At 38.4% G+C, this 16606-nt stretch overlaps 1 protein-coding gene across 2 annotated transcripts in view; it reads left to right on the top strand.

The window, feature by feature from the left end:
* ADCY2 (adenylate cyclase 2) overlaps positions 1-16606 on the top strand; it is a 205755-nt gene that overhangs the window by 186284 nt on the left and 2865 nt on the right. The window contains exons 20-24 of one of the 2 annotated variants that reach the window (XM_039549159.1): positions 3807-3965; positions 8276-8422; positions 9555-9662; positions 11712-11826; positions 15978-16102. In XM_039549159.1, coding sequence (XP_039405093.1) covers positions 3807-3965; positions 8276-8422; positions 9555-9662; positions 11712-11826; positions 15978-16102 — 654 coding nt within the window. The remainder of the gene's footprint in view (positions 1-3806; positions 3966-8275; positions 8423-9554; positions 9663-11711; positions 11827-15977; positions 16103-16606) is intronic. The other variant, XM_039549160.1, reaches the window with a different exon arrangement.

Below are 16606 nucleotides of genomic sequence, written 5' to 3'. Positions count from 1 at the left end.
TTTTTCTTCTTTTGATATCTGATTATTTTTAAAATGCTACAGATAATAGCCACTGATGAAAAGGGTGGCCTTTCCACTTCCCTTCAGCTGCCATTGGTGCCCCTCTGTCCCCAGGATGAGTAAACAAAAAGTTTATCCAAACAAAAAGTGGATGCTTTCCTGCAAGCCTAGCTCTGTGAACCTGCTCACTATTGATCATAGAGATGCCTGTCCTGATGCAAAAGCAGAGGCAGGGAATATGTGCCTCTGGTTCAGTGGGGATGAAGAGAGGGAGAGTTAGTATAATATTTCATGGTTTATGAGCCTACTTAATTCTTTTAGCTGCACAGCCAGCATCACTGCTGGAAGAAGCAGACCTTCCCTCAGCTGCTCATTCTTATCCTTGTGTCTCCTCATTTGTACTGGCACAGCTCGCTGTGAAGATGTATAGTGGATCAAAATACGGAAATGGTCAGGCTTAAAAATTAACCCTGCAGAAATGATTGGCTTTGAGCCAGGTCTATTTTCAAGATTTATGGCATGGCCACAGCAATGCTTGTGCCAGAGGAATGGGAGTGAACAGACAAAAGTGAGGTGGAGAAAGCAAAGCTGCTTTTTTTTGATGCCCCTGCCAGCATAGGCGACAACCATTTCCTGACACTGAGCAAAGTGACTCATTACACCCTGCATACAGATCCAGAGAGTTACTTGGTAATAGGCTGGTGACAGGCAGACAGTGTGCTGAGAATGGCAACTCTTGCACCCTTCCCTGGAGAATCCAGACTGGTGTGGGCTTGACTGTGACTTTAAACACTGTTGAGCACTACATCTCTCTTCTGATCTGCTTTGAATCCAGTATTGACATAGTCTGTGAATTCCTTTCTCAACAATACCTAAAATAATATGTATCCCGTTACTCTGTAGGCTGGCTATTTATTTTTTCCATGATTGGTTATATTGTAGTTATCCACAATGAATTTCATTGGTAGTTCTACTGCTGAGGTGCTTACGGCAGCTTCCCTCAGCTGTAAAAACTGTTGCTTTGTTGTTTCTGTTCTGTTTTTTAGTGAGCTATTATTCTGGGGAGGGGATTCTTCTCTTCTTGAACAATGTAGCCTCTTCAAGAGCCTCTTCTGAAAGAATTCAATGAAAACTTATTTCAAATTTCACTGCTAGTCACATGACCATTTACTTCTTTGTAGTAGATGGAGGCATGTTTACAGAAAGTATGTCAACTCTTCCAATTGTATCAGCTATAGCCAATATGTCTAAATAGCTCTTTTCCTTAGCACTCAGTGTTTTTTTCCGAAGTACCTTGCTCTATTGTTCCTGCTTCTTTTCCAAAGACTTGCGTTATATCCGTACCATTTGTCAGCTCTCTAACTCTCTGTCTGTTTTGAATGATCAGGATACCCATCACAAGTTTCATATCATGCAAACAAAAAAAATAAACAAAAAACAACCACAATTCAAAGTAAGTTAATAAGCTAGTGCTTTTTTTGTTTTTGAAATATGATATGCTGACTTTTCTAATTTCAAAGCAAATTGTAGAATACATTCTTATTTTTTTTTCTGATTTCTGAGTTCTCTTTGGGTTTTTTTGTAGCAGCCTAAATTTAATTCAGTAAATAGTAAAGTAGTAAATAAATTATCTGTTTGATATTAGCTTTTAAAGAAGAAACATCTTTTTGAAACTTCACTTAGCTACCACCTTTTCAATACAAAGTTGGTAAAATGTATGGATATCTAATTTCATCAGGCATCCACTTTACTTTTGTCAATTTATGCTGATAATTTTGACATCCCTGTGTTTTATTGGATTTTTTTCTGCATGAATACAGTTGGTGGCATTTGAATTTACCATCTATGTGTATTTATACATCTAAGTTCTTGGATGTATAGATATCTAACACATATATATATATATAAAGACATTCTAAAAAAGTGACTGCATGTATTTTGCATAATGTGAACTGCTCTGAAAAAAACCCTGTTCATGACCTCAAGCTTTATAGGAGTGATAATTGCCATTTAATACAGGCACAATGACAGGGCAACAATCAGATCCTATTTCTGAGTTGCTGCAGAAATCTGTTCTCAGGTTCTCTGTACCTTTATGATTGTCTGTACAAGTATTTAAGTCTCTTCCCACTCTTCATTTGCTTAGAATTTGCAAATATCCTTTAGTAACATATAATTATTTAAAATATCCAGCTTGTTTGTTTATTTGACGTTCAAAGTCCAGATTTCTGGGATGCAGTGTGATACATTCTAAGATGTCAGGACCCCTTTTATTTTCAGAAGAATGTCACCTTCAGTCAGAATAGCCAGAATATTTCTTTGGCAGTGCATTTGAGATCTGCATTCTGTCCTTAGTAGTATAGGTATCAGCACAAAGAGAGTGTGTTAACAATGATTTCATGTTATGGATGTTCTCTTTCAGTTTTGTATTTAAATATCTAAATAGTACCTGGCGCTTATCAACCAATTCAAAGGAAACCTGATTGTATTTCTCTCTATGCATTTAAGTGGAGGAATCATTTCCCTCTTACTGTTTTTTCATCCTGCAAGTATTTGGCAGATGCATTTTTTGCTTCACCAGTTTTTTCTTTCATTGCCTTTTAAAAGCTTGCCAAATCATTTTAATACCATCTAATTTCAACTTTCTACTCTTATCTTTGGCTGTGATCTCAATACAATATGTATGAATCATTTTGAGCTGTGACAGCCACTGTCCAGTCAGAAGGACTTGCTCTCATTTTTTGTGTGAATGCTTACTGACTGCTAATAACACTAGCTAGCATTTTTAAGTTTTTCTATAATAAGATTGCCATCATAACCATGTTATCCTGGTTAATAGCATAGTCTTCATTGAGATTGCCTGGTAGTGTTACACCATTAGACTACATTGAAATAGCTCTCGATTTTTATCAGCTCAAATGAGATAGGACAGAGGAGACTTTACTGTAGAAATAATGCCATAGAATTTATGACAAAACATTGACAATCTTGAAAGGAAGTGGAGAGAGCTCCACAAAAATTCAGTTTTATTAATTTTTCACCACTTTTAATTTTAAACAAGAATTTTAAATTTTCACTTTTAATGAAATTGGATCTCAAAATATACCAATACTGCAAGGATGTTACGTATTTTCATATAGTTCCAGGTATTGTTGTGGTTACCAGAAAGCTATTATGAAAACTGTGGGACAAAAAGAAAATCAGGATAAAGTATTACAGAAAGGAGTGTAAAAGCAACCAACCAACCAAAAAAAAGCAAGTTACAAAACAAAAGCTCAACTGGGTTGGCCCAACTGACTGGGCCATTTTTGATAGTCTGATCCTGATTTGATAAACTGAATGTATATTATATCATTAGGCTGTTTTCTTTTTGCCAGGTTGGTTGCATGGCATAAATTAGAGTTAGTAAAAGTTAGGGTCTTCCCGAAATGCCCATTATTTTAAGAGAAATTCTGCACTTACAAAATAATACTAAGTTGCAAAACAATAAATTGTTCCCATTACAGAATTTAATTTCTGGAATGAATTTCTACTAAAGTCTGCGAGCAGATAAATAAATCTTCCATTGTTTAAGGCACCTTGTGACTTTTCTTATTTTTTCCTGGTTCTTTTTGTTGGATTTGGTAAAATATATGTCACAAAGTATATGCTTGGGGTTTGACTTCTGTGGGATCTGGAACTGTATTTGAGTAGCCAACTAATAGCATTGTAGGGGTTGTATACTGTGCTTATTTTGTCTCTTAAACCTGTACTCCAGCAGGACAAGATGCCTATTGTTTCTTTACTTCTGTGTCCTCTTGTAACAGAATGAATATTACTGTAGGTTAGACTTCCTGTGGAAGAACAAGTTCAAAAAAGAGCGGGAGGAGATTGAAACCATGGAGAACCTAAATCGGGTCCTTCTGGAGAATGTGCTTCCAGCCCACGTAGCTGAACACTTCTTGGCAAGAAACCTGAAGAATGAGGTCAGCTGTCTCTGTATATCCTCTGCTCTGTAAGAAAGCAGTGTATCCTGGAAATACCACTTAATGCTATTTTGAACAGTAGGTCCTTACAGTGAAAATATAGATTTACAGTCACTTTCATTCCCGCTTTCCTTCCTGTAAGGTTTGCTTTACAGCACTGAATGCACCGTAGTACCTTGAAATTTTCCTAAGTGGCAATGCACTTTGCCTACTGAAGGACGGTAAAAATAGGTGAAGAAGAGGAATAATGGCATGGTTAAATCAACATGGGTTTAATTTTAAACCATATGCATTCAGATACTTTTTCCTCCATGATCAGAGTGGAGCTGCAACTAGGTTCTGAATTTTCTTCTGTTGACTGGAGAGCTTGTTCATTAGAGCGAAAATTTACCTTTTCCCTGAAACAGTGGTTATGTTAATTCTGGAAAGATGTTCTGAGCACTGAATTACCTGTTTACTCACTGCTTACAAACCTAATCCAAGCACCAGAAAAGTCACCCAAAAGATCCATCTTTACTTTGCTGGAAATTAGATCTGCTCTTAATATTCCTTTATAGTAATAATAAAGAAAAAGAAAAAAAAAAATAAAAAAAAAATAAAACCATTTAGACAGAGTAACAGCTGTAGACATCTTAAATGTAAGAGTTTGAATTACTTGTGCGTGCCAAATAATTGTTCCAAAACTGACAAAAGAGGGCAGGGAGCAGATTAAGGGATTAACTTTTGATTTTCTGAGTCAAAAAGGACAATGTCTTCCCTTTCACTGTGGTTTGCATTAAGCGGTACTAAGCTATTGATACGTCATATCAATACTTTAGTATTCCCTGCAAATATTCATTTGGTAGCTAACATCGAATGAAAATTGCTGGGGCGTTCCTTTGAATGCAGTGAAGATTTTGACTGGAAGCCAAGTTGACTCAGCTCCAGTTCTCAGTTAAGGCATTAACCACAGCAAACCATCAGGAGATTGCTTTCTTGATTATGTGCTACTCCATCTCAGCTCCCCAGCAGAGCAATACCATCTGCTTACCTTTGTATTGGCAACTGGATTTGTCTTGTCACTCCTCAAGATTCTTGGGTTGGAATGAGTTTATTTAATTTAAGGAAGACCAGAAATTGTAATGTGCTGAGCTCCCCAACTCATCGTGTCAGGTGAAGTAAGAATGATTCGACATGATTTTAATGTCATCCATTAAAAAAAACCCCTCAAGTTGTTCCTTGTTTTTGTTTCTTTCAACACAGTTTTCAAAGGAAGACCCTTTCAAATCCCTGAAAGTATTCAGTCTGTCATGTCTTCAGATTTATTTCAATGTCAGCAAGGTTGTGTTGAACCTTAAAGAACGTTCTGTATGTGTGCATGTATATACAGCTAAGGATGTTAGGACAGATCAGGCCTTTGTTTCCTCTGTGTGGATACGTAAGTCAACACTGAAATTTGTCCACATTTTCCTTAGTTGCAAACATTCAAGTTAGTATAGTTTTACGTATGTTCTTTTCTGTTTAAAACAAATTCTGAGATTAAGATTAAGATAATAGATGAATATTCTGTTTCAAAATACTACTTCCCTTAGTATTTTATGCATGCAGCCGTGTGGAGAAAAAGAAAAACAAAGTGTGCTGCTGAAAAGCAGGCAGAAGAAATGAAAAGGGAAAGAGTGAATGAATGCTAACTGGGAGCAGTGGGGTTGTAGTTTCAGATGACCAGCAAAGGTCTTTTTATAACAGGATATACATTGACTAATGCTAATACCCAAAATCAAAGTTCCTTCAGAGCAAGTAATAAAGATTTGTTTGCTTTACCAGAACCTCCGGAGCTGGGTTTCTGCTTATAGTCTGCATGCTGGATACAAGACAGATTACTTTCCAATTGAGAGAAAGACAGGATCAAATATAAAATGAAAAGCAGGAAACAGGGCCAGGATTAAATATATCTGCACCTGGCTTGTGCAGCATTCTCCTTAATGCTGTTATCCTTCAGATTCCCTTTTAGTAAAAAGTGCTCGGGAGCTTTTGTGCTGCAAGCTTACTGGCAAGCCCATTACTGAGCAAGAGGAAGCCTGCTTCATTAGCTACAGGATGGAGCTAGCACCTTACTTAGAGCAAAACTTCTGTCCCAGAGAAGCTGACCACTGTACCCTTCCAAGAGATAGAATTGGACTGGTTTGCCTTCCCTATCCCAAGAAGATTTCAGGCATTGGAGATGAGGGGACAGTAAAAGGAACATACTTGAATTTCAGATGTTATTAAAGAGGAAAAATAAAATGATTGAATGCAAAGGACAGGATGATTTTATTTTTGTTAAAAGAAGAAAAGCTGTTCCTTCCTAGAATGGTATTGCATTTGATTTTCTGACTAAACATTTTGGAGTGTACTGTTTCAAGAGAAGAACTCTCAGGAAAATTAAAGCACTTGATTGTAATATCCTTTATTATTATGATCAAAATAATCTAGCTGGGATGACTTCTTAAAATTCTCTGAAATTTATTGTGATCGTCACAATTACTACTCACCTGGTTATAAATAGTACCGCTCGTTGTTGTTGTTTCCATGATGGTGCTATGTTATTGAGCATTAGTGGGGATGGATATTGCCCCAGTATTAGAGGGGAAGGAGGAGGAATGGGTTGCTATTACCAAAATTGAAATGAAGTTACAGGGAAGGGGACTTGAGGAAATAGAATTAAAGCTGAGTTAACCACAAAATGTAATCTCTGTACCTTGTTAAGGAAATATCCCATATGACCATCCAGGAGCCACTCTGGCAGTCATACCTGCACCATGTGAGCTGAAACAGAATCCCCTTCACAGTGGGCAGCTCCAGTGAGCCAACAGGTGCCCTGCTTGACTCCCCACACACCACACACCACACACTCACAGTTAGACCAGGTTTCCTTACTGGCTTGACCCTTGGGTTTCTCACAGTCTCAGAAATCTGGATTTAATCATGGTGCAACAACAGAATAACAGCTTGAGCTGTGAATCCCAGCAATATATTCCATCCCTACTGCACATAGTTGTGGTGGAGCTCCAGTGATGCTATGGTTATAGAATCCTTAGAAAATACAGGAGCACAAAAATCTAGCAATAAATAATTTATCTCCTCCAGCTGCTCGTGTTCCTCCCTGTCCATCATTATTTTCATGTTTGCTCAGAAACTTCCCTCACACCTGTGCTGGCATGGGGCAGTCAGCAGTTTTCCCATAGTTCTGTTATTTTTTTAGTTATACATCAGCAGTAAAGATCCACTATGTCTGTGCATGTCTATATACAGGCACACCACACGCTTTCAAAAGGACACACTGACAGTCTAATTGCAAAACCCAAGCTTTGCTAAGTAAAAAGGGAAATAATATCTTATGCTTCTTGAACTCACAGAACAAATCATTTTCATATGAGTATTGAAATCCCTTTTTACTCAAATAACAACTTGAAGGTAGTTTTACATCAAAGTAGATAACAGCCTCTTTTATTGCTATGTCTACCTTTGTGTGTAGATACTATTTCTTTTTTAAGTATTACTTTAATAAATTTTCTTTCTTTCTGTCTTTTGGTTTTTTGGGATGTGAATTTGAACTGAAAGAAGAGATAGTCTAACATTCAAGGGCAGTGGAGAGGAAATTGAAGGGGTAGTGGGAGGTGGTCCTTTTTAGCACCAGAATCATTCTGTGTAGTAGAGATGCTCTCATTTCAGTGGTCACAGGAGGCAGTGCAGACTCTGCCATAAATGGGTTTCAGTTCAGGTGACTTCTTTCTTTTTGCCTCAGCTCCTTCTTATGCAAAAGAAACGATAATTATTTTGTCCTATTAGGCATATTGTCATTTTAGGTCAGGAACTATCAATCAGGGTCATATTGCATTATGCATTTGTAGTACATTGACTTTGTGATTTTGGTTCAGTTTTTTAGTTACTACAATAACAAACACCTAATAATAAATTGTATATATTTTTACAAAATACATTTTCAGCCATGCAAGCCAGACTAAATTCTCTTCATAAGAAGACTCAGAGATGGGCCCTATCTAATAAATTAGTGAACTTTTTGTTTTCACAGAGTTAATGTTCAGGAAGAAAAAAAAATCATGATAATATTTTCAACTGAATATGTTGAGTCTCTTTTATGAACAGGTTCATATATTGTTTAGAATTAATAAATGCAACTAAATGCAAAAAAATCCAACCACTCTCTTAAGGCATTCCAACTACTGCAGCACCTCTGTTTTTGCATCCTGGACACTGTATGTTAATAAGGAAACTTATTTACAGCTGGGTATGATAGATTTTTTTTCTTTATTCTGTTTTCTTTTGAACAGGATCTGTATCACCAGTCATACGATTGCGTCTGTGTCATGTTTGCCTCCGTTCCGGATTTCAAGGAATTTTACACAGAATCTGATGTAAATAAGGAAGGGTTGGAATGTCTCAGGCTGCTAAATGAGATCATTGCGGACTTTGATGATGTATGTACTTACAACAGTGACTGACATATGGTTTCAATCTTACTAACTCATGATATGCAACAGTCAGAAAACATACTTGAAGGGGAGAGTGGAAGAGCTGTGAGAAAAGAACTTTTGTGTGCCTGGTCACGTGGAAAATACTTACAGGGAGTATTAAAGAAAAAAGGTATTTATGTGGGATAAATCAGATATTGGTCTGACATCATACTGAATTGCTTTTGATTTTCTATAAGGAGAATCCTATGTGTATACCTGACAGAAATTTTTATTTTGGCCTTTAGCTGCAGCTCATGAGGCAGTCACATCACATGCCATGTATTAACCACAAGTTCTAAATACGAATGTCCAAAGTCAGATACAACTTTTGTGTTATACCTGATCTGCACTGATCATTTGATACACAAGCAAATCAAAGGATTATAGAAGTTTTAATATTCCATTCTCAGAAGTTAGAAGCAAGTAGAGAGTATGACTACAGATGGATTGGGAAATGGCATCTATAAAGGCCTCACTGAGAACAGTATTTGTCTGTAAGAAAGTAGTTAGTGATGAAGATACCAGGAAAAGGTATTAAAATCATGCCGTGACTCAGAGAGCGCAGTCTGGATTTGTGGACCTGCAGCTATAGAGGGTGTTTTAGCAGTAAACCCATTTGGAGAGTGCTTTTAGCAGTTTTAGCAGTAAACCCATTTGAACAATGTTCAAAACAACCTGGGATATGAACTAAAATCCTCGGATTTTATACCCATTGGCATGGACTATTCCACTGGCATGGAATAGATGCTTACTTTCAGAAAGCTGCTTCAAGCTTAACTGTTGGCTGGCATGATGATCCAGTTCCAATATCACATGAGTGCAAAGTCTAATGACTTTTAAAAGCTGTATATAAAATAAGATGGAATTTATTCTCACTACTATAAATTTCATCCCTTTATAGTAAAAAGGTATTTTAGAAGACAGAAATTCCCTATCCTTGGAGTTCCGTAACCATTGTTTTAAGTCCTTCATCCTGTATATATTTGTGAGCCATTTGGGGTCTACATAGAAACTGTTCTAAGACTTGATGCTCTGATTGGTGTTAGAGTAACAGAGCTGCTGATGTGATTAAGGAATGACTGTCCTTGTTTTACAGTTATTGTCAAAGCCAAAGTTCAGCGGAGTTGAAAAGATAAAGACCATTGGAAGCACTTACATGGCAGCAACAGGACTGAGTGCTACACCCAACCAAGAACAGTGTCAGGTACAAGAAAATGTTCCTGCTTGATAAAAAGCATATTCAAATGAATGCTAAAATTCTGTTAATTAAGCTTCAGGTTATGTATAATAATGTGGCCTAGTTTTTTCTTATTAGCATAGATTGTATTGTACTGGACAAGTTTATATTTTAGTAATCTCTGTGAATTTTTCTTCACATTGCAGTTTGAAAATGCCACCTCTGTATTTGCTAAAACAGGCCTTCTACTCTAAATACAGTACAACATTTTATTCCTATGTGCTGCATCAGTACTGGATTTATAGAGCATAAAAAAGATTGCAAGAATTAATGTTTTCCATTGTAAGCTGAGAGGGATGATTTGCCTTACTTGCTATACACTTACAGAACCCTCAGACTCAGTATTGAGAATGTGTTCCTTTGTTTCTACTTTACTTAATGTGGTGGGATTAGGAACTGCAGTCAGTGGAAATTAAGTTCAGAGAAGCAATTCATAACTTATTCAAAAACCTTGCTTTTGCCATGATCTTTACAGTACTACAGGTTAGTGACAGAGAGACAGCAATTAAGAATCAACACAGTCTCTGCCAAGGATTAATGTGCTCTTGCCAAACTCATGTTCCTTCTAAACACAAGCAATTACCACATAAACTATAGACCCTAAGGATCCTGAGGGCAAAGAATTATTTTAAATTAGCTCTGACATTTAATACAGAGGGTGAAAGGGATGAAAAAAATGCAGAACTGCAGACCGAAGATGTGAAGACATAGAGAGCTCTCAATCACAACTAAAATTAGTATTTGCAAAGGAAGAAATGTATCATTTGAGTTGTTTCCACAATCAGGGGGTCCACAGTTTAGCATTCCTTTGGTGATTGAGTTCACATTCTCAAAGGAAATCCACCAGAACTCAGCAGCCTTCATTCCAGATTCCCAAAGATGCACAGATCCTGCAGTACCTAGTGTGGCAGTGAGTGACTGCTAGACATACTGCTGGGAACCACCCCCAGCTTAAAACAAGCATCCAAGGAAGACTAAGTGCCTAAGGAAGGGGTCTGAATATATCAACTGAACAGGAAACCATCTGTTTTAGCTAGGAGTGAACTCCAAAGGAAATAGGCTTCATTTATCTAAACAGCTGCTCCAGCAAGCACCACTACTGTCCCACCCTAGGCTGATGCATGCACTCTGTGAATCATCTCTGAAGTTGTAATCTGTCCATCTCCTCTGTCACTTTATCTCAAGAATTGGGGAAGATTCAGTAATTTCTCATAGAGATCAATGAGTCCATGTCTTATGAAAACATTCACTTGTCAGGATCTTACCTTGGGCTGTGGGACACCAAAATCAATTTTCTCCTCAGCCTGAAAGGACTCAAAACAGTACTTAGAAATCAGGTTACTTTGTTATGTATGAGAGATTAAGTCTACAGCTTTTATAAGTGGTATAAGCTCTGAGCTAGTAAATAAAGGGGCAGGGTGGGGTTGCCCTCTTCCTCTTGTGTTTTACTCATTTTCAAGTCTGTTAAATGTTCTCAGAGGTACTTGCTTATCTGTCAGATTAGATTAGTGGAAGAACTCTTAAAATTGTGAATTTCACTGAATCTTACACATTTTAGAAGGGAGCTAAGCTGTGCAACAGTGAGGGAGGAATCCCTGTGTGGCTGTCCACAAGCATTATTTATTATGAAAGGGAGTACAATAGAAGCAGACACTTAGAGAAAATGAATTAACAAATTCTAGGCACACATAGATATTGAGTGCCTGTGGGATTAGATAGCAGCTATTCAATCACTTGACAATCAAAATGTTAGATTAGGCATGGTTTGGATCTATCACCTCTAGACTGCCTGGTTGTACAAAGTAAAATGCATCCTGTCTCTCGGCCATTGTTTGATCTTACTGATGCTGGACAGGGTACCACGTTCTACATTACTTTCTGCATCTGCCTGCTGACACTAGGCCATCCCTAAGGGCTTAAGTGCGTTCAAGTGTTCAACATATTTTGGTTGTATTCTTACAGCATCCAAGGTTCACGAGAATGATTTTACACTTTTTGTTTGTCTTTTGAATTCAGGAACCTGAACGACAGTATATGCACATAGGAACCATGGTGGAGTTCGCATTTGCCTTGGTGGCAAAACTGGATGTCATAAACAAGCATTCATTCAATGACTTCAAGTTACGAGTAGGTGAGTATCACAGGATTCTTAGGAGAATATTATGGACAAGGGGGAGGATTCAGTGTGAAGTACCATCTGATTAAAGTAGTAGTAGAACTGACCAAAAGGGCCGTGATAGTAAACAGCACCATCTTTATCCTGTTTAAAAGCAGCCTACATGGTATTGGCCATCAACCCCAGCTCCTGAAACCCTACAGTGTTGCAAGGCTAGACTTAGAAAAGGGCAGTATTCCTATGTAAAGAATGGTTGAAAAAAAAGTGTTCACATGGCTCTGAATGGTTTTATGGTAACTCTGTAAAAATTATCGTAGAGATTGTAAGACACATACATTTTTTTGAAGTTTACAAATACCAAAAGAATACACAAGAAAACTCTAGACTGGGCTTTGCAAAACTATATAAATGGTTTTTCAGAGGACAGGAGCTATAAGGGGCCAGTGAGGCTGGAGTTTGAAATATTTTACATGTACTAAACTCAACCAAGCACACAAAAATGCAGCGTTAGACAAGGGAGAATATTTGTCTTCTTTGTTATTCAGATAAGAGCAAAGATGACTAGTTATTTATCTTGGGAAGAGATATCCCTTATGTTTCAGTTTCTAATTGCTTCTTCTTGTGCATCATGGTATTTTTAAAAAGAAATAGACAGCTGCAGTAAGCAATAGAAAGAATGATGAATAAATGAATTCAGAGCTGGTCAAGAACCATATGTTCCAAAATGTTTATTTCCTGATAGCAGTACACAGCAGTTTCACAATGCAATATGTAACGTGGAAAGTGTGAAATGAAAACAGTAAACAAATATTGAAAACCCATAAATTATGTAAACGTGTCAGAAGTATTTGATTTCTAACAGTTATTCTCCTGTCTTGTCTTTTTCTTGCTGTGCCGCTTGCTTTTCCATTCGGCTGCTCCTCTCAAGTCTATTTCACAGTGCCACCCACTGGCAAAACTTGCTGTCTTCTGACTTGAAGCAGGGGCTCGTTAGGGCACTCCTTTGCCAATATGTTTTGTATTCCTTGCTAGAGCTAAAAATGACAAAGCAAATCAGAAGTATGCTTCCTTCTCAGTGTTACAGAACTTGACACTTCTTGCCATAGCTGACATGGCACATACTTGCAAACACATTTATATCAGCAGCTTCAATACAGACAGAGAGCTGCTGGGTGCCGGGGCTGTGTCTGCAAACTGCTTGAAGCAGTATTGAGTCCTCTCAAGTGGGGATCATGAAGCAAATTTTCAAAGGGGAAAACCAAACCAAAACAAAACACTCACTCTGGATTTTTACAGTTCTTTGCTAAAGATTCCAGAGAACTCAGACTCCTTTGCTTCATGAAATGAAAAATGTTTTAACTCTAAAAAGGAACACGGGCCCCAAAGTGTATTTGTGCCACCTTATCCAATATAGGCACCACTGAGATCTTCACTTCATTTTCACTTCTCTTCTCTACTTCTCACCACCTGATGATGAAAGCAGCTGAAATCCATACTAATTATAGCCACAGAAACATTTTAACAACTACTTCTGACCTAGTCCCCACTGTAAGGACTTGTACCCAAACTGCCCTTTGCAAAAGCCTCCCTTGGCCAATAACTAAGTCTGAAATTTCTGCAACTTATTAGAGGCCTCAGCTTTCATAATTTTCTGTGAGTACCCAAAATGCTAGTGTGATTTAGGAGGTACACACTGCTCTGACCTTGCCAGGCAAGGAAGCACCTGGATGACATTTTAAGCATTCCTCCCCTTCTGCAAGTTGAGATGCTTGATTTATGAGACAAGCTCAGCTATGCTTTTGCAGCAGGTTTTGCACAGGTATTGCTTTCTTTCAGAAGAGAAGCTGGTGTGTTGTTTTCCATATAACTTCATAGTTAGAACATTCGTCTGTGTTGTAGGTGACTTAATTTGGATCCTGGTTTTGGGTGAGGCTAAGCTATGAGCCCAGGCTGTAGGATACTTCACAATGAGATATTCTCTGTCATTCCTGCTGAACAGCATTGCATTTCATGGAATGATTAAATATTGCCTTGGATATGAGAGAAAGAGACAGATAGATGATATCACCTTTTGTTAGAGCATTCACCTGTAGTGAGAGTACTATTCTTCCAGCCTTGCCCCAACAAACATTCATGTGTGTCGTGCAAAAAAGATCCACACCAGCAGGAATGACATAGAGCAGTATATCCCACAGTGCTTGGGTTGCCAGAACACATTCCTAAGAGATACTGGTAGAAGTTTCCTTGAAGTAGGAGGGATCTGAAGGTGACTCTTGAGCCCCTGAGGTATTCCTCAAACCATCAGCAGTGGTAGTTCAGGAAAAGGTAAAAAACAGAAGTCCCTTCCTGTCCATTGTATTTTGTAGGAAAGTCCCACTGCACTGCCCCATTTTCTGGACCATGGCCACACACATCTCTTCAATATTCCCTTCTAGCCAGATTGGGCTACCCAGCAGATGGGTTTTGTGGATTCCACTCTTAGTTCCCTAGAGTTTTCTACAAGTTGTATGTCATGAAGTAGAAAAACCCATCCATGGCTCAGTTGTTAATGCAAAGTGTTGCAAGGCCCAAGTCCCTTCGTGCAATTAACCCCAAGCACTTAGACAAATATATATCAGGCTCTATTTGTTATCTTGTAGTCTTTGCATATTTTCCCAATTTAACTTCTACAGTCACGTTTTCCAGGGTTTCCAAGTGGGCCGATAGTGTGGTTGCTAGCCTGCACTGCCATGTTACATACTAAATGAGCTCTGAGATCCCTCTCCATCCTACAATCACACTTTCATTTTTCTGCATGGATATATAACCCTAATGAAGGTTTCTGTCAATGAAGTAACAGAAATCAGTTATGATCCACTGAAATAATTTTAGAAGTCCAAACAACTCACTTGTTCAGGGTTTATTTCTCACTAGGTCTAACTTTGCTTTCCTGCTCATTGGTATGTACAGTTACAATTACAGTACATTTGATGCTGGTTAACAATAGTACTTTGGATTTTGCCTCCTGGTTTCCCTACTAGCAGAGTACAGCTCACTCCCTTTCCAGACATAACATAGGTTACAAACTGACTACAAGATAAAAAAATGCCCAGAGTCTAATGAGGGACTATATTGTTCTACCATATTGTTCTACTCCGTGCTTAATCAAATTATTTGAATATATATATTTATACTGCAGTTCTTTAGGACCATTCTGTGGTCAATTCAGCCTTCAGAACAAGGCTTCAAATCCTTTCAGTTCATTCACATTAGTTTATTCTAAATTTAATAAGCAAAGAATACTATAAAAGTAACTTGATGGGGCCATCAACTATTGCAGAGAGGAGAGGCCCTTTTCACTACAAGAAGAAATTTAAAGAAATTCTTCTATATCTGTTTTCCCAGAAGCTGCTGCTCACCCACAGTGTATTCCTCATGCTACATAATAATGGCAGCAGCAGTTTATTAGGATGCCAGTGGTTGAAAATAGCAAGTTACTCAGGATGGGAGGGAGCTGTAAAAGTAAAATTAGATGAACTGACTTTTGGCATTTTTGTAACTAACATTCTCCTGCCATAAATGGTCGATAAAAACACGGTGAACGACTGTTTGCTGCCATACTCACTATTCAGCAAGGGCCAAATGTTGCGTTCATTGACTTGCTATATGCCAGATGCACTGTATGTCCTTGTTTGGTGGATCTTCACAAAAAAACAGAATCAGTTAAGTTGGAAAAGATCTCTGAGATCAGCCAGCCTGACCTATGACTGAATACCCCCAGGTGAACTAGACCACAGCACCAAATGCCACTTCCAGTCTTTTCTTAAACGCCTCCAACTGGTGGACAGTGACTCCACCATCTCCCTGGGAAGCCCATTCCAATGTCTAGTCACCCTTTATGTGAAGCAATTCCTCCTAATGATCAACCTAAATCTCCCCTAGCACAGCTGGAGACTGTCGTCTTATCCTGTCGCTGCTTGCCTGGGAGAAGAGACCAACCTCCACCTGGCTACAGCCTCCTTTCAGACAGAAGTAGAGAGTGATAAAATCTCCCCTGAGCCCCCTTTTCTTCAGGCTAAACAGCCCCAGCTCCCTCAGAGGCTACTCATAGGACTTGTGCTCGAGGGCCTTCACCAGCTTTGTTGCCTTTCCTTTCATTCCTAACATTAAGTTCTGATGTTTTCCAGGTATAAACCATGGACCTGTAATAGCTGGAGTAATTGGAGCTCAAAAACCACAGTATGATATATGGGGCAATACAGTAAATGTGGCCAGCAGGATGGACAGCACTGGTGTCTTAGATAAAATACAGGTAAGTCTTGATTGTGTCCTAGTGGGCTTTCACCTAAAATGGCAGAATGGCCTAAAGTTTGGTTCACCAACAGTTGCATGAGAAAGTGGCAACAGCAGCTCTGAAAGGTGATGCTAACTACCGTTTCATGAGCCTTACCATCACTTCATTTACACAGCCTTAGTATTTGTAGAAAGATGGGGAAGCTTGGGCCTACTGAAGTGAAAATAAGCTCCTGAAGTTGAGAAGTGCTATGTGAGGTAGGAAGAGTATTGTCCCTAGTTCCATTCATCTATCTACAAGATATCCTCTGTTGGCAACCCTAGGTACAGAAGTGGCTACAGCAAATTAGATGCTGGATATAAGTGATTAGAATGGGCATCCAGCAACAGACTGCTTGAAAGCTAAGGTGTTCAAACCTCACTTGAGACCCTTAAAGGCTTTATGAGCATTACAGCAAGCCCCCTATAACCGAACAGAACATTATGTTACCTTCACACCCTGGAAAAAGATTCTGCTTTGCTT

The sequence above is a fragment of the Corvus cornix genome, chromosome 2, assembly GCF_000738735.6.
Source record: "Corvus cornix cornix isolate S_Up_H32 chromosome 2, ASM73873v5, whole genome shotgun sequence".
NCBI lineage: Eukaryota > Metazoa > Chordata > Aves > Passeriformes > Corvidae > Corvus > Corvus cornix.
The sequence above is the reverse complement of the archived record's forward strand: the minus strand, read 5'-3'. Positions and strand labels throughout refer to the sequence as shown.